This window comes from Oncorhynchus kisutch, linkage group LG5, assembly GCF_002021735.2.
Source record: "Oncorhynchus kisutch isolate 150728-3 linkage group LG5, Okis_V2, whole genome shotgun sequence".
Classification (NCBI taxonomy): domain Eukaryota; kingdom Metazoa; phylum Chordata; class Actinopteri; order Salmoniformes; family Salmonidae; genus Oncorhynchus; species Oncorhynchus kisutch.
The window spans coordinates 68057680-68076205 of NC_034178.2; the positions used below are offsets into that span (position 1 = coordinate 68057680).

At 45.1% G+C, this 18526-nt stretch overlaps 1 protein-coding gene across 3 annotated transcripts in view; it reads right to left on the minus strand.

Annotated features, from left to right (window-relative positions):
* Positions 1-7541: 7541 nt before the first annotated feature.
* LOC109891453 (integrin alpha-7) overlaps positions 7542-18526 on the minus strand; it is an 80234-nt gene continuing 69249 nt past the window's right edge. For 2 of the 3 annotated variants that reach the window (XM_031825715.1, XM_031825714.1), the window contains exons 20-22: positions 16621-16719; positions 15679-15804; positions 7542-8114 (exon numbers count right to left, since the gene is read on the minus strand). In XM_031825715.1, the coding sequence (XP_031681575.1) occupies positions 7962-8114; positions 15679-15804; positions 16621-16719 (378 nt within the window). In that variant the 3' untranslated portion in view covers positions 7542-7961. Of the gene's footprint in view, positions 8115-8619; positions 8758-15678; positions 15805-16620; positions 16720-18526 lie in introns of all 3 variants that reach the window. The other variant, XM_031825716.1, reaches the window with a different exon arrangement.

The window sequence follows — 18526 nt, forward strand, 5'->3', positions numbered from 1 at the left end:
TCGGCCTACACCGGCCAAACCCAGACGACAGCGCCCTATTGGACTCCCAATCACAGCCAGATGTGATACAGCCTGGATTCAAACCGGGAACTGTTGTGATGCCTCTTGCACTGAGATGCACTGCTTAAACTGCTGTGCCACTCGGGAGCTTGGGATAGAAGCTGTTCAGGAGCCTGTTGGTGTCAGACTGGACACACCGATACCGCTTGTGTGATGCACTGGGCTGTCTGCACTGCCATCTGTAGCGCCATGCAATCGAGGGCGGTGATATTGCCATACCAGGCAGTGATGCAGCCACAGGTTTAGGTTGCGTCGGAAGGGACGGATGAATGGGCTGGCTGGCTGGCTCACTCGCTCACTCTCATAGCAGGCAGGGGCAAAACTATGGCACGGCACTTCTCCGACCTTGCTGGGGGGCCTATACTCATGGGGAATGCCTAATAGTCCGCGTGTCGGTGCTTGTTCTCCGGGCAGCTTGCGACTTGCCACTTTCCACTGTTTTATGTTACAGCTGAGGTGCATCATTCTCCCTGCCATCCATCCACACACGAACACACACACACACACACACACACACACACACACACACACACACACACACACATGTGCGCACACACGCACACACACACACACACACACACACACACACACACACACACACACACACACACACACACACACACACACACACACACACACACACTGATTAGGACTCACCCATGTGATAATTACAGTGGTGTCAGGTGGACATGGCTGGCAACACGCAAATACAGGTACAGGGCTCTTCCCAGGATTTGGTTAACAAGGTGGTGCTGCTGAGTGCGGTGGAAGGGAGAGGCTGGAGGGGGGCAGTGGCCCCCTTTGGATTTTTTTAACACCTGCAACTGCCATTTCCTGCAATCTCGACCAAAATAAATACCGTATTGTGGTGTGGTGCCTGGCTTTAATTTGATGTAATAAAATAAATATATATATATATATTATTACATAGTGCTGCAGCCACAAGGTGCTGCAGCCAGTCCACAAGGTGTTGCAGCCAGTCCACAAGGTGTTGCAGCCAGTCCACAAGGTGCCTCAGCCAGTCCACAAGGTGTTGCAGCCAGTCCACAAGGTGCCTCAGCCAGTCCACAAGGTGTCGCAGCCAGTCCACAAGGTGCCTCAGCCAGTCCACAAGGTGCCTCAGCCAGTCCACAAGGTGTTGCAGCCAGTCCACAAGGTGTTGCAGCCAGTCCACAAGGTGCCTCAGCCAGTCCACAAGGTGCCTCAGCCAGTCCACAAGGTGTCGCAGCCAGTCCACAAGGTGCCTCAGCCAGTCCACAAGGTGCCTCAGCCAGTCCACAAGGTGCCTCAGCCAGTCCACAAGGTGCCTCAGCCAGTCCACAAGGTGTCGCAGCCAGTCCACAAGGTGCCTCAGCCAGTCCACAAGGTGCCTCAGCCAGTCCACAAGGTGCCTCAGCCACTCCACAAGGTGCCTCAGCCAGTCCACAAGGTGCCTCAGCCAGTCCACAAGGTGCCTCAGCCAGTCCACAAGGTGCCTCAGCCAGTCCACAAGGTGCCTCAGCCAGTCCACAAGGTGCCTCAGCCAGTCCACAAGGTGCCTCAGCCAGTCCACAAGGTGTCGCAGCCAGTCCACAAGGTGCCTCAGCCAGTCCACAAGGTGCCTCAGCCAGTCCACAAGGTGCCTCAGCCACTCCACAAGGTGCCTCAGCCAGTCCACAAGGTTCCTCAGCCAGTCCACAAGGTGTCGCAGCCAGTCCACAAGGTGTCGCAGCCAGTCCACAAGGTGTCGCAGCCAGTCCACAAGGTGCCTCAGCCAGTCCACAAGGTGCCTCAGCCAGTCCACAAGGTGTCGCAGCCAGTCCACAAGGTGTCGCAGCCAGTCCACAAGGTGCCTCAGCCAGTCCACAAGGTGCCTCAGCCAGTCCACAAGGTGCCTCAGCCAGTCCACAAGGTGTCGCAGCCAGTCCTCAAGGTGCCTCAGCCAGTCCACAAGGTGCCTCAGCCAGTCCACAAGGTGCCTCAGCCAGTCCACAAGGTGCCTCAGCCAGTCCACAAGGTGCCGGTGCCAGTCCACAAGGTGGCGCATTGACACTCCTGCGTTCTTTTGGGGAGAACCCAGCTGGTATATTCTTATTTATAAGATTCATTCCAGGAAAACTGCCATTTTATCTAAACCTCTCTTCTAGCTTGAAATGAAAACACATAAAATGTCAGATCTTGTTTTAAGGTAACAGTCCCGAACACTACAGCTGTATTTTCAACTTTCAGTATTCAGCCCCTCAGCCCCTCCAAGCCAACCTAAATGTCCTGGACCTGGTGTCCCTGGAGGAGTTCAAAGGTCAAATAGATGAACAGATTGAGTCATGTAGCTGTTTCTAGTTGTCATCCGATGTCACTAGTCGGCATTGCCTTTTATGTCAGGAAGTATTTTATTTCACTGATGTAGTTTTGATACTGTAATGGCCCAGTAGTTTTACATACAGGACCTAATGTTTCCCGACTTGTGTCGTGTACATGTTCTTTACTGCTTGTTGTGTTTGTCTGAAACTTATGTGTTGATGCTGCTGTCTTGGTCCAGGTCTCTCTTGAAAATGTGATTTTTATCTCAATGAGAATACCCTGGTTAAATAAAAGATAAATAAAAACATACTCCGAACATACCGGAACATACCAAAACATACTAGAACATATCAGAACATACTAGAACATCCCAAAACATACTAGAACATATCAGAACATACTAGAACATCCCAAAACATACTAGAACATATCAGAACATACTAGAACATATCAGAACATACTAGAACATATCAGAACATACTAGAACATATCAGAACATACTAGAACATATCAGAACATACTAGAACATATCAGAACATACTAGAACATATCAGAACATACTAGAACATATCAGAACATACTAGAACATATCAGAACATACTAGAACATATCAGAACATACTAGAACATACTAGAACATATCAGAACATACTAGAACAAATCAGAACATACTAGAACATATCAGAACATACTAGAACAAATCAGAACATACTAGAACATATCAGAACATACTAGAACAAATCAGAACATACTAGAACATATCAGAACATACTAGAACATATCAGAACATACTAGAACCAATCAGAACATACTAGAACATATCAGAACATACTAGAACATATCAGAACATATTAGAACATATCAGAACATACTAGAACATATCAGAACATACTAGAACAAATCAGAACATACTAGAACATATCAGAACATACTAGAACAAATCCGAACATACTAGAACATATTAGAACATACTAGAACAAATCAGAACATACTAGAACATATCAGAACATACTAGAACATATCAGAACATACTAGAACAAATCAACATTCAATGCCATTTTGTTATCTGTGCGTTGAACCATACAGGTCATTCTATTTAACTAACATAACAGGCACAAAAGCCAACTGTCTTTCAGTACTATATAGTGCATACTGTCTACAATTACAAAAAGCATATCCTTTCATAATATGAATGTACGATTTATTCTAAATAAGGATACCTCTGCATACATTCTCTAAACAAATATTTTCTTCTATATCAACAGTTTTTACAAAATTTGAAGTATTCTTGGGATTTGTATACTGTATATATACAGTATATCCCCTCTTTCCAAGCCAAGTCAAACCAGAGTGTGTTATCGCCATCTAGTGTCCACAAGACATTTAGCAGGTTCAGGCATTTTGACAGAAATACAAGGACCAAACCCAGTTGATTCTCAAACTAAATTCATTTAATTAGTCTTTGACTTTTGTTGCTATTTACAATGGTAAAACAAATCAATCAAATCATGACCCCCCCCCCCCCACCCCAAAAAATTTAAAATAGTCTGAACAACACCAATATTCTTTAATGCATTTATTACAAGATTGTCCAGCAATTTCTAAATCACAAAGTAGACTCTACATGCTCATAGGCCCAGTAGACAACAGGGACGTATATTAATTGCATGTACAGGGACGTATATTCATTGTGTATATTCATTGTGTGTACAGGGCTGTATTCTCATTGTGTACAGGGCTGTATATTCAGTGTGTGTACAGCACTGTATATTCCACCATAGTCTCACTGCTCAACTTCTCATATCCATTCACTTCAGGGGTGATGGAGCCAGGAGTTTCTCCAGACCACGTAACCTGACCAGAGAAAACTCCAGGCCCTACTTGAAGGTTTTAAACTGTGTCGTGAAAGACTCTGCAAATGATGTACCTTAACCTTCAGTAAACCTTTAGTTAACCTTTATTAAACCTTCAGTAAACCTTTATTAAACCTTTATTAAACCTTCAGTAAACCTTTAGTTAACCTTCAGTAAACCTTTAGTTAACCTTCAGTAAACCTTTAGTTAACCTTCAGTAAACCTTCAGTAAACCTTTAGTAAACCTTTAGTAAACATTCAGTAAACCTTTAGTAAACCTTCAGTAAACCTTTAGTTAACCTTCAGTAAACCTTTATTAAACCTTCAGTAAACCTTTAGTTAACCTTCAGTAAACCTTTAGTTAACCTTCAGTAAACCTTTAGTAAACCTTTAGTAAACCTTCAGTAAACCTTCAGTAAACCTTTAGTTAACCTTCAGTAAACCTTCAGTAAACCTTTAGTAAACCTTCAGTAAACCTTTAGTAAACCTTTAGTTAACCTTCAGTAAACCTTTAGTTAACCTTCAGTAAACCTTCAGTAAACCTTTAGTTAACCTTCAGTAGCTCCAAAGTTAATTATCATCCTCTTCCTACCAATTAATTATCTCTCTTTTTGAATTAAGCCATAAGGCACTTTTATGTAAATACAAACTGTAATAAATTATTATTTACAATCATCTTTCCCATCAAGGTTTCAAACTATTGAGGACATCTAAGGGGCTGCAGGGGGATATGTGAAGTACCTGAACAATGTGGTACTCAACCACAATTATAAGCTTTGTTTGTTTGTATCTAATATCTCCTACCATGAGCTGAAGCTGTAGATATTGTCGTTTCGTACGTTGAAGTTGTTTTCTTCAATGAATCATTCAGGTGATGGATTGTTATTGTGAATTCCTCAATGGCTGTTCCTCACAGCCGACCGACATGAAACAAAACCACAGCCTAAACATTCACAACAATTCAACTGATTCCAATGTTATGGCCATAGCAGTGCTGCAGTCAGAAGGCTGGGCAGTGTTCATTAGGTATCAAATGGAAGAAAACAGAAAGGGACAATCTGAACTTTGTAAGAAACACTTGCTTTGGTTTTCCGTTGCAAAAACGTTTTACCATGGTGTGTCCTAATGAACAAGACCCCAAGGACTTCAACAAGACAACAGACTAATGTGTTCTGATCAGTCTTATCGAAATGGGAGCTGGTGTTGTCAGATCATTGTCATTCTAGCGCTGTATCAGCAGTAGTATTACAGTGACTCAAATTAAAACGCTAAACAATAATATATAAACATAGTTTTTCTTTGCCCTTTTCGATCTTACAGTTACAGTAGCTATGACAAGAAGCAGTCCGCGTCATAGACATTGGCTTTGAAATAAGTGTGTGTGTGTGTGTGTGTGTGTGTGTGTGTGTGTGTGTGTGTGTGTGTGTGTGTGTGTGTGTGTGTGTGTGTGTGTGTGTGTGTGTGTGTGTTTTAGCCTATCGGAAAAGATCAGTGAATATTGATGCCTGTCAGCAGTAAAGGTCAATTTGAGTGTCAGTGTTCAGTCTATCAATATGTATTGATCAATCTGATTGGTATTGATCTAGTCAGAAGTCTGTGTGCAGTATTACAGTCTGTAAAAAACACCAATGCAAGGCATGGTACATATGGATTCTCCCCGGTTAGTTAGTCAGTCAGATAGTCAGTCAGATAATCAGTCAGTCAGATAGTCAGTCAGTCAGTCAATCAGTCAGTCAGATAGTCAGTCAGTCAATCAGTCAGATAGTCAGTCAGTCAGATAGTCAGTCAGTCAGATAGTCAGTCAGATAGTCAGTCAGTCAATCAGTCAGATAGTCAGTCAGTCAGATAGTCAGTCAGTCAGATAGTCAGTCAGATAGTCAGTCTGTCAGATAGTCAGTCAGTCAGATAATCAGTCAGATAGTCAGTCAGTCAGATAGTCAGTCAGATAGTCAGTCAGTCAGATAGTCAGTCAGTCAGATAATCAGTCAGATAGTCAGTCAGATAGTCAGTCAGTCAGATAATCAGTCAGATAGTCAGTCTGTCAGATAGTCAGTCAGTCAGATAATCAGTCAGATAGTCAGTCAGTCAGATAGTCAGTCAGATAGTCAGTCAGATAGTCAGTCAGTCAGTAAGATAGTCAGTCAGTCAGATAGTCAGTCAGAAAGTCAGTCAGTCAGATAGTCAGTCAGATAGTCAGTCAGTCAGATAGTCAGTCAGATAGTCAGTCAGTCAGATAGTCAGTCAGATAGTCAGTCAGATAGTCAGTCAGATAGTCAGTCAGATAGTCAGTCAGATAGTCAGATAGTCAGTCAGATAGTCAGTCAGTCAGTAAGATAGTCAGTCAGTCAGATAGTCAGTCAGTCAGTCAGTCAGTCAGATAGTCAGTCAGATAGTCAGTCAGTCAGATAGTCAGTCAGATAGTCAGTCAGTCAGATAGTCAGTCAGATAGTCAGTCAGATAGTCAGTCAGTCAGATAGTCAGTCAGATAGTCAGTCAGTCAGATAGTCAGTCAGTCAGATAGTCAGCAGTCAGTCAGATAGTCAGTCAGTCAGATAGTCAGTCAGTCAGATAGTCAGTCAGATAGTCAGTCAGTCAGATAGTCAGTCAGATAGTCAGTCAGATAGTCAGTCAGTCAGATAGTCAGTCAGTCAGATAGTCAGTCAGTCAGTCAGTCAGATAGTCAGTCAGATAGTTAGTCAGTCAGATAGTCAGTCAGATAGTCAGTCAGATAGTCAGTCAGTCAGCTAGTCAGTCAGTCAGATAGTCAGTCAGTCAGATAGTCAGTCAGTCAGATAGTCAGTCAGATAGTCAGTCAGATAGTCAGTCAGTCAGTCAGTCAGTCAGATAGTCAGTCAGTCAGATAGTCAGTCAGTCAGTCAGTCAGATAGTCAGTCAGATAGTTAGTCAGTCAGATAGTCAGTCAGATAGTCAGTCAGATAGTTAGTCAGTCAGATAGTCAGTCAGATAGTTAGTCAGTTCCAGATAGTCAGTCAGTCAGATAGTCAGTCAGTCAGATAGTCAGTCAGTCAGATAGTCAGTCAGTCAGATAGTCAGTCAGTCAGATAGTCAGTCAGTCAGATAGTCAGTCAGTCAGATAGTCAGTCAGATAGTTAGTCAGTCAGATAGTCAGTCAGATAGTCAGTCAGATAGTTAGTCAGTCAGATAGTCAGTCAGATAGTCAGTCAGATAGTCAGTCAGATAGTCAGTCAGTCAGATAGTCAGTCAGTCAGATAGTCAGTCAGATCGTCAGTCAGTCAGTCAGATAGTCATTCAGTCAGATAGTCAGTCAGTCAGATTGTCAGTCAGTCAGTCAGATAGTCAGTCAGTCAGATAGTCAGTCAGTCAGATAGTCAGTCAGTCAGATCGTCAGTCAGTCAGTCAGTCAGTCAGTCAGATCGTCAGTCAGTCAGTCAGATAGTCAGTCAGATAGTCAGTCAGCAGTAGCAGTTCAGAATATTGATCCAGTCGTTCTAAAAGTACAATACAGTAGAATACAGTAGAATACAGTAGAATACAGTAGAATACAGTAGACTACAGTACAATACAGTAGAATAGCATTGGCTTGAGCGAGTTTTCACCATTGATAAATCCATGATGGGAAGTGTGCACACTTCAGAAGAAGGGTGATGAATCGGGACATAGCCGCAATGTGCACAACAGTGTTGTGACACGGTCAGTCTGCACACGTTTGTTCCACTGCAGAGTTAGTGAGTGCCATAGGGTTGAATGGGTGTTTGCTGCTATTCTAGTCCTTGTTTGTTGATGCTGTTCAGGAGCTTCCGTCACTCCAGTGTGTGGCCCACTCCTTCTTCTGGAGGATTCCTGCCTTCTGCTGGAACTGGGGCCGGTCTTGACGGGGGATCTTCACTGCATGGTACTGAGGAACTTTGTCTTCATACTGGACCCGACGGAAGAAACCACACTGTGGGGGAGAGAGAGAGAGAGAGAGAGAGAGAGAGAGAGAGACTAGGTTGATGTTGCTATGCAACCCAAGGAAGATTTTTGGTTGCTGATTATGAAACATTGTACATGTGCCACAAAAGCCAAAAACATCCAGGTGATTTGCACAAAGTTTGAATAAAACAGGTGACACACAACAAGCAAAGTAAACACACCACACAGCATAACACGCATATGCTGGCAACTCACTCGCCATTTTGTGAGAAACAAGAAACAAGTTCATTCTGGCATTCTAACCTAATCTAATCAGGAGACATATGACCAGATGAAATTTGATTATTCATGAATAGAACAGGAAGGACAATCTCATCAGGAAGAGAACATGTAAACAACTTTCTACAGTGCCAGGATGAACTTGTTTCAGGAATACAGAGGTCTACAGACCACAACTCAGGCAAAGTCAAAGCACTGACAGGCCGGTACAGAGCAGGCTAGGGTGCAGAGCAGGCTAGGGTGCATGGCTTTACCACTTGGAGAGAGGAGAGGGCAGGAACCTATTGGTCTGACGCCTGCTTCTCAACCTCAGAGGGCTGAGCATGCATGTGGGCGTGGTAGTACTCTGTTTCGTACTGTGGGCGGCGCTCTGTACGCTTGAAGAACCCACACTAGGGAGGAGGAGGAGGAGGAGGAGGAGGAGGAGTTACAACAGAGATGTGGAGGTAGGAAGAGAGAGAACGCAGTTTGAAAAAAAGTAAATAAGAAGAGAGATGGACTAGAGAAGAGAGGAGAGGAGAGATGGACTAGAAAAGAGAGAGGAGAGATGGACTAGAAAAGAGAGAGGAGAGATGGACTAGAGAAGAGAGGAGAGATGGACTAGAGAAGAGTGGAGAGATGGACTAGAGAAGAGAGGAGAGATGGACTAGATAAGATAAGAGAGGAGAGATGGACTAGAGAAGAGAGGAGAGATGTGCCAAGAGTGGAGAGATGGACTAGAGAAGAGAGGAAAGATGGACTAGAGAAGAGAGGAGAGATGGACTAGAGAAGAGAGGAGAGATGGACTAGAGAAGATAAGAGAGGAGAGATGGACTAGAGAAGAGAGGAGAGATGGACTAGAGAAGAGAGGAGAGATGGACTAGAGAGGAGAGGAGAGATGGACTAGAGAAGAGAGGAAAGATGGACTAGAGAAGAGAGGAGACATGGACTAGAGAAGAGAGGAGAGATGGACTAGAGAAGATAAGAGAGGAGAGATGGACTAGAGAAGAGAGGAGAGATGGACTAGAGAAGAGAGGAGAGATGGACTAGAGAAGAAAGGAGAGATGGACTAGAGAAGAGAGGAGAGATGGACTAGAGAAGAGAGGAGAGATGGACTAGAGAAGAGAGAGGAGAGATGGACTAGAGAAGAGAGAGGAGAGATGGACTAGAGAAGAGAGGAGAGATGGACTAGAGAAGAGAGGAGAGATGGACTAGAGAAGAGAGGAGAGATGGACTAGAGAAGAGAGGAGAGATGGACTAAAGAAGAGAGGAGAGATGGACTAGAGAAGAGAGGAGAGATGGACTAGAGAAGAGAGGAGAGATGGACAAGAGAAGAGAGGAGAGATGGACTATAGAAGAGAGGAGAGATGGACTAGAGAAGAGAGAGGAGAGATGGACTAGAGAAGAGATATGGACTAGCAAAGATAGAGGAGAGATGGACTAGAGAAGAGAGGAGAGATGGACTAGAGAAGAGTGGAGAGATGGACTAGAGAAGAGAGGAGAGATGGACTAGAGAAGAGAGGAGAGATGGACTAGAGAAGAGTGGAGAGATGGACTAGAGAAGAGAGGAGAGATGGACTAGAGAGGAGAGGAGAGATGGACTAGAGAAGAGAGGAGAGATGGACTAGAGAAGAGAGGAGAGATGGACTAGAGAAGAGAGGAGAGATGGACTAGAGAAGAGAGTAAAGATGGACTAGAGAAGAGAGGAGAGATGGACTAGATAAGAGAGGAGAGATGGACTAGAGAAGATAAGAGAGGAGAGATGGACTAGAGAAGAGAGAGAAGGAGAGATGGACTAGAGAAGAGAGAGAAGGAGAGATGGACTAGAGAAGAGAGAGAAGGAGAGATGGACTAGAGAAGAGAGAGGAGAGATGGACTAGAGAAGAGAGAGGAGAGATGGACTAGGAAGAGAGGAGAGATGGACTAGAGAAGAGAGGAGAGATGGACTAGAGAAGATAAGAGAGGAGAGATGGGCTAGAGAAGAGAGAGAGGAGAGATGGACTAGAGAAGAGAGGAGAGATGGACTAGAGAAGAGAGGAGAGATGGACTAGAGAAGAGAGGAGAGATGGACTAGAGAAAAGAGGAGAGATGGACAAGAGAAGAGAGGAGAGATGGACTAGAGAAGAGAGAGGAGAGATGGACTAGAGAAGAGAGAGGAGAGATGGACTAGAGAAGAGAGGAGAGATGGACTAGAGAGGAGAGGAGAGATGGACTATAGAAGAGAGGAGAGATGGACTAGAGAAGAGAGAGGAGAGATGGACTAGAGAAGAGTGGAGAGATGGACTAGAGAAGAGAGGAGAGATGGACTAGAGAAGAGAGGAGAGATGGACTAGAGAAGAGTGGAGAGATGGACTAGAGAAGAGAGGAGAGATGGACTAGAGAGGAGAGATGGACTATAGAAGAGAGGAGAGATGGACTAGAGAGGAGAGGAGAGATGGACTAGAGAAGAGAGGAGAGATGGACTAGAGAAGAGAGGAGAGATGGACTAGAGAAGAGAGGAGAGATGGACTAGAGAAGAGAGGAAAGATGGACTAGAGAAGAGAGGAGAGATGGACTAGAGAAGAGAGGAGAGATGGACTAGAGAAGATAAGAGAGGAGAGATGGACTAGAGAAGAGAGAGAAGGAGAGATGGACTAGAGAAGAGAGAGAAGGAGAGATGGACTAGAGAAGAGAGAGATGGAGAGATGGACTAGTGAAGAGAGAGGAGAGATGGACTAGAGAAGAGAGAGGAGAGATGGACTAGAGAAGAGAGGAGAGATGGACTAGAGAGGAGAGGAGAGATGGACTAGAGAAGAGAGGAGAGATGGACTAGAGAAGAGAGGAGAGATGGACTACAGAAGAGAGGACTAGAGAAGAGAGGAGAGATGGACTAGAGAAGAGAGAGATGGAGAGATGGACTAGTGAAGAGAGAGGAGAGATGGACTAGAGAAGAGAGAGGAGAGATGGACTAGAGAAGAGAGGAGAGATGGACTAGAGAGGAGAGGAGAGATGGACTAGAGAAGAGAGGAGAGATGGACTAGAGAAGAGAGGAGAGATGGACTACAGAAGAGAGGACTAGAGAAGAGAGGAGAGATGGACTAGAGAAGAGAGAGGAGAGATGGACTAGAGAAGAGAAGAGAGGAGAGATGGACTAGAGAAGAGAGGAGAGATGGACTAGAGAAGAGAGGAGAGATGGACTATAGAAGAGAGGAGAGATGGACTAGAGAAGAGAGAGGAGAGATGGACTAGAGAAGAGAGATGGACTAGAGAAGAGAAGAGAGGAGAGATGGACTAGAGAGGAGCAGAGAGATGGACTAGAGAAGAGAGGAGAGATGGACTATAGAAGAGAGGAGAGATGGACTAGAGAAGAGAGAGGAGAGATGGACTAGAGAAGAGAGATGGACTAGAGAAGAGAGAGGAGAGATGGACTAGAGAAGAGTGGAGAGATGGACTAGAGAAGAGAGGAGAGATGGACTAGAGAAGAGAGGAGAGATGGACTAGAGAAGAGAGGAGAGATGTACTAGAGAAGAGAGGAGAGATGGACTAGAGAGGAGAGGAGAGATGGACTAGAGAAGAGAGGAGAGATGGACTAGAGAAGAGAGGAGAGATGGACTAGAGAAGAGAGGAGAGATGGACTAGAGAAGAGAGGAAAGATGGACTAGAGAAGAGAGGAGAGATGGACTAGATAAGAGAGGAGAGATGGACTAGAGAAGATAAGAGAGGAGAGATGGACTAGAGAAGAGAGAGAAGGAGAGATGGACTAGAGAAGAGAGAGAAGGAGAGATGGACTAGAGAAGAGAGAGAAGGAGAGATGGACTAGAGAAGAGAGAGGAGAGATGGACTAGAGAAGAGAGAGGAGAGATGGACTAGAGAAGAGAGGAGAGATGGACTAGAGAAGAGAGGAGAGATGGACTAGAGAAGATAAGAGAGGAGAGATGGGCTAGAGAAGAGAGAGGAGAGATGGACTAGAGAAGAGAGGAGAGATGGACTAGAGAGGAGAGGAGAGATGGACTAGAGAAGAGAGGAGAGATGGACTAGAGAAGAGAGGAGAGATGGACTAGAGAAGAGAGAGGAGAGATGGACTAGAGAAGAGAAGAGAGGAGAGATGGACTAGAGAAGAGAGGAGAGATGGACTAGAGAAGAGAGGAGAGATGGACTAGAGAAGAGAGGAGAGATGGACAAGAGAAGAGAGGAGAGATGGACTAGAGAAGAGAGAGGAGAGATGGACTAGAGAAGAGAGAGGAGAGATGGACTAGAGAAGAGAGGAGAGATGGACTAGAGAGGAGAGGAGAGATGGACTATAGAAGAGAGGAGAGATGGACTAGAGAAGAGAGAGGAGAGATGGACTAGAGAAGAGATATGGACTAGCGAAGAGAGAGGAGAGATGGACTAGAGAAGAGAGGAGAGATGGACTAGAGAAGAGTGGAGAGATGGACTAGAGAAGAGAGGAGAGATGGACTAGAGAAGAGAGGAGAGATGGACTAGAGAAGAGTGGAGAGATGGACTAGAGAAGAGAGGAGAGATGGACTAGAGAGGAGAGATGGACTATAGAAGAGAGGAGAGATGGACTAGAGAGGAGAGGAGAGATGGACTAGAGAAGAGAGGAGAGATGGACTAGAGAAGAGAGGAGAGATGGACTAGAGAAGAGAGGAGAGATGGACTAGAGAAGAGAGGAAAGATGGACTAGAGAAGAGAGGAGAGATGGACTAGAGAAGAGAGGAGAGATGGACTAGAGAAGATAAGAGAGGAGAGATGGACTAGAGAAGAGAGAGAAGGAGAGATGGACTAGAGAAGAGAGAGAAGGAGAGATGGACTAGAGAAGAGAGAGATGGAGAGATGGACTAGTGAAGAGAGAGGAGAGATGGACTAGAGAAGAGAGAGGAGAGATGGACTAGAGAAGAGAGGAGAGATGGACTAGAGAGGAGAGGAGAGATGGACTAGAGAAGAGAGGAGAGATGGACTAGAGAAGAGAGGAGAGATGGACTACAGAAGAGAGGACTAGAGAAGAGAGGAGAGATGGACTAGAGAAGAGAGAGGAGAGATGGACTAGAGAAGAGAAGAGAGGAGAGATGGACTAGAGAAGAGAGGAGAGATGGACTAGAGAAGAGAGGAGAGATGGACTATAGAAGAGAGGAGAGATGGACTAGAGAAGAGAGAGGAGAGATGGACTAGAGAAGAGAGATGGACTAAAGAAGAGAAGAGAGGAGAGATGGACTAGAGAGGAGCAGAGAGATGGACTAGAGAAGAGAGGAGAGATGGACTATAGAAGAGAGGAGAGATGGACTAGAGAAGAGAGAGGAGAGATGGACTAGAGAAGAGAGATGGACTAGAGAAGAGAGAGGAGAGATGGACTAGAGAAGAGTGGAGAGATGGACTAGAGAAGAGAGGAGAGATGGACTAGAGAAGAGAGGAGAGATAGACTAGAGAAGAGAGGAGAGATGTACTAGAGAAGAGAGGAGAGATGGACTAGAGAGGAGAGGAGAGATGGACTAGAGAAGAGAGGAGAGATGGACTAGAGAAGAGAGGAGAGATGGCCTAGAGAAGATAAGAGAGGAGAGATGGACTAGAGAAGAGAGAGAAGGAGAGATGGACTAGAGAAGAGAGAGAAGGAGAGATGGACTAGAGAAGAGAGATGGACTAGAGAAAGAGAGGAGAGATGGACTAGAGAAGAGAGAGGAGAGATGGACTAGAGAAGAGAGGAGAGATGGACTAGAGAAGAGTGGAGAGATGGACTAGAGAAGAGAGGAGAGATGGACTAGATAAGATAAGAGAGGAGAGATGGACTAGAGAAGAGAGGAGAGATGGACTAAAGAAGAGAGGAGAGGAGAGATGGACTAGAGAAGAGAGAGAAGGAGAGATGGACTAAAGAACAGAGGAGAGGAGAGATGGACTAGAGAAGAGCGAGAAGGAGAGATGGACTAGAGAAGAGGAGACTAGACACAAAGAGATGGCGTAGATGGCAATATCAAAGACATTGAATGAAAAGATAATAATGGAAATAGATGTAAATTTGTTGTACGTGTAAAACAACACATTACACCACACCACTCTGGTGGATGTGAGAATAAAAATACAAAAGTAACCCGTTTTCTGTCTTCCAGAGTATGCAGACCAGCAGAGCCAGCAGCAGGATACCAGCCAGGAGAATAGAGATACACCACATGACCAACAGTATGTGGACACCTGCTCGTCAAACATCTCATTCCATAATCAGGGGCTTTAATATGGATGTTGCCGCTCCTTGCAGCTATAACAGCCTCCACTCTTCTGGGAGTGATGTCGGGCGATGAGGACTGGTTCGCAGTCGGCGTTCCAGTTCATCCCAGAGGTGTTTGTTGAGGTCAGGGCTCTAATAGAGGCCAGTCAAGTTCTTCCACACCGATCTCGAAAATCTATTTCTGTATGGACATCACTTTGTGCATGGGGACGTTATCATGCTGAAACAGGAAAGGGCCTTCCCCAAACTGATGCCTCAAAGTTGGAAGTACAGAATCGTCTAGAATGTTATTGTATGATGTAGCGTTAAGATTTCTCTTCACTGGAACTAAGGGGCCCAAACCATGAAAAACAGCCCTAGGCCATTACTCCTCCTCCACCAAACTTTACAGTTGGCACTATGCATTCAGGCAGGTAGCGTTCTCCTGCCATACGCCAAACCCAGATTAGTGCGTCGGACTGCCAGATAGTGAAACATGATTCATCACTCCAGAGAACGCGTTTCCACTGTATGGTGATCATAGGCTTGTGTGCGGCTGCTCAGCCATTGAAACTAATTTCATGAAGCCCCCCAGAGGAACAGTTATTGTTCTGACGTTGGTTCCAGAGGCACTTTGGAACTCGTTAGTGAGTGTTGCAACAGAGGACAGACGATTTTTACTCGCTATGCGCTTCAGCACTTGATGGTCCTGTTCTGTGAGCTTGTGTGGCCTACCACTTCGCGGCTGAGATGTTGTTGCTCCTTTTCGTTTCCACTTCACAATAACAGCACTTACAGTTGACTGGGGCAGCTCTAGCAGGGCAGAAATTGAATGAACTAACTTGATGGAAACATCCTTTGACAGTGCCACGTTGACGCTGCCGATGTTTGTCTATGGAGATTGCATGGCTATGTGCTCAATATTATTATTTTTTACATCTGAAATAGCTGAATCCACTAATCTGAAGGGGTGTTCACATACTTATGTATTTATATTGTATGTAGGTACAGTAATTAATGTACCATAGGTACGTAAGGTCATATGATATGTGTTGTATCTTCTACGTGATGCAGACCAGCAGAGTCAGCACCAGGATAATAGAGATATGTAGGAACAGTAATAGAGGTGCTTATTGTGTGTTATACTAGGTGTTGGTACCTTCCAGAGGATGCAGACCAGCAGAGACAGCACCAGGATACCAGCCAGGATGGCTATGAGAATCCACCACCAGGGGATCCAGTACTGGGCAGTCAGACCAACCTCTGGGTAAATCATCACTGGGATCTACAGGGGAAACACAGTCATATAAAGTAATGAGTGTTTTATTGTGAAGTGTCTTGTCTTTACTGTGTATGTGTCACTAGTAGTTATAACACAGTCTTTTCCTGGTCAGGTCATGTGATCAGGAAAAACTCATGGCTCTAGTTGTTCATTGTAATAGTTAAGAGTGTGTGTGTGTGTCTAAGTGTGTGTATGTGTGTGTGTCTCTGTGTGTGTCTCTCAGTGTGACTGCATGTGTGTCTCTCAGTGTGTGTGTGTCTTTCAGTGTGTGTGTGTGTGTGTGTGTGTGTGTGTGTGTGTGTGTGTGTGTGTGTGTGTGTGTGTGTGTGTGTGTGTGTGTGTGTGTGTCTCAGTGTGTGTGTGTGTCTCTCAGTGTGTGTGTGTCTCTCAGTGTGTGTGTGTGTGTGTGTGTGTGTGTGTGTGTGTGTGTGTGTGTGTGTCTCAGTGTGTGTGTGTGTGTGTGTGTGTCTCTCAGTGTGTGTGTGTGTGTGTCTCTCAGTGTGTGTGTGTCTCTCAGTGTGTGTGTGTGTGTGTGTGTGTGTGTGTGTGTGTGTGTGTCTGTCTCTAAGTGTGTGTGTGTGTGTCTCAGTATGTGTGTGTTTGTCTCAGTGTGTGTGTGTGTGTGTGTGTGTGTGTTTGTCTCAGTGTGTGTGTTTCTCAGTGTGTGTGTGTGTGTGTGTGTGTATGTGTGTGTGTTTCTCAGTGTGTGTGTGTGTGTGTGTGTGTGTGTGTGTGTGTGTGTGTGTGTGTGTGTGTGTGTGTGTGTGTGTGTGTGTGTGTGTGTGTGTGTGTGTGTGTGTGTGTGTGTGTGTTTGTTACCTGTGCAGCAGCATCCCTCAGCACCAGGTGTTTGATGCTGGACTTGACTGTGATGTTGGCTCTAACCAGCAGCTCCAGAGCACTGACTGATGGGAACTCCTAAGAGAGATGAAAAGAGAGGGATGGAAAAGAGAAGAGGAGAGAGGAAAAGAGGAGGAGGAGAGAGAGAGAGAGAGAGAGAGAGAGAGAGAGAGACATGAAAAACAGAAGAGAGAGAGAGCGAAAGGCATGAAAAAGGAAAAGAGGAGAAGAAAGAGAGAGACATGAAAAAGAGGAGAAGAAAAAGAGAGAGAGGGGGGGAGAAGAAAGGATAGAGAAGATTAACACTAGTCATTTACTAGGTGAAGGAGATTAGCGTGGCTCTGACCAGTAGCTCCAGAACCCGATCTGAAGGAAACTCCTGACAGCAAGAGATCACATCAATACATGATGTATCCATCAAAGGTTACAGAAATCCCTTTTAACATCAGTAGTTGTCTTGGGACATCGTGCTTTATAGCAGGCCAGCCTAGACCCCACAGAGCAAGCAGAAGCAGAGAAGACTTCCACAACACAGACATTTACTAAGGAGAGGACATTACACTGGCCAAACATGATCAATGACATTATCAATGATATATTTACATGAGATGGTCAATAATAGGTTAGCCTGGAGATCACTTTGTGCTTTAGCCATCTCCTATGACTCATTCCTCATTGTTTCATTTACAAGGAACACGGATAATGACGGCTTATGATGATTTATACATTGTCATAACAAAACGCAAAGTGTCCCTCGTGTTGCCTTGCAGTTACAGTATGCGATCGGCTCTCACTCCTTCATCATGCCCTTTCACAGTTACTGTTTCAGCAATACAAATGCTACTATTTAACATACACTTTGCATTAAGTTGGTACTTCAGGAAAACGTGCCAAGCAGAGACATGAAAGTTGGAGCTGTGACAGAGTAATGGCCACAGTGTTCAGAGGTGTTGTCGTTGTTGAGGGGTAGTGTTGTTTGAGGGGTAGTGTTGTTGTTGAGGGGTAGTGTTGTTTGAGGGGTAGTGTTGTTTAAGGGGTAGTGTTGTTGAGGGGTAGTGTTGTTGAGGGGTAGTGTTGTTGAGGGGTAGTGTTGTTTGAGGGGTAGTGTTGTTGAGGGGTAGTGTTGTTTGAGGGGTAGTGTTGTTGAGGGGTAGTGTTGTTGTGGGGTAGTGTTGTTGAGGGGTAGTGTTGTTGTTGAGGGGTAGTGTTGTTGAGGGTTAGTGTTGTTGTTGAGGGGTAGTGTTGTTGAGGGGTAGTGTTGTTGAGGGGTAGTGTTGTTGAGGGGTAGTGTTGTTGAGGGGTAGTGTTGTTGAGGGGTAGTGTTGTTTGAGGGGTAGTGTTGTTTGAGGGGTAGTGTTGTTGAGGGGTAGTGTTGTTGAGGCGTAGTGTTGTTGTTGAGGGGTAGTGTTGTTGAGGGATAGTGTTGTTGAAGGGTAGTGTTGTTGAGGGGTAGTGTTGTTGAGGGGTAGTGTTGTTGAGGGGTAGTGTTGTTGAGGCATAGTGTTGTTGAGGGGTAGTTGTTGAGGGGTAGTGTTGTTGAGGGGTAGTGTTGTTTGAGGGGTAGTGTTGTTGAGGGGTAGTGTTGTTGAGGGGTAGTGTTGTTGAGGGGTAGTGTTGTTGAGGGTAGTGTTGTTTGAGGGGTAGTGTTGTTGAGGGGTAGTGTTGTTGAGGGGTAGTGTTGTTGAGGGGTAGTGTTGTTGTTGAGGGGTAGTGTTGTTTGAGGGGTAGTGTTGTTGAGGGGTAGTCTTGTTGTTGAGGGGTAGTGTTGTTGTTGAGGGGTAGTGTTGTTGTTGAGGGGTAGTGTTGTTGAGGGGTAGTGTTGTTGAGGGGTAGTGTTGTTTGAGGGGTAGTGTTGTTTGAGGGGTAGTGTTGTTGAGGGGTAGTG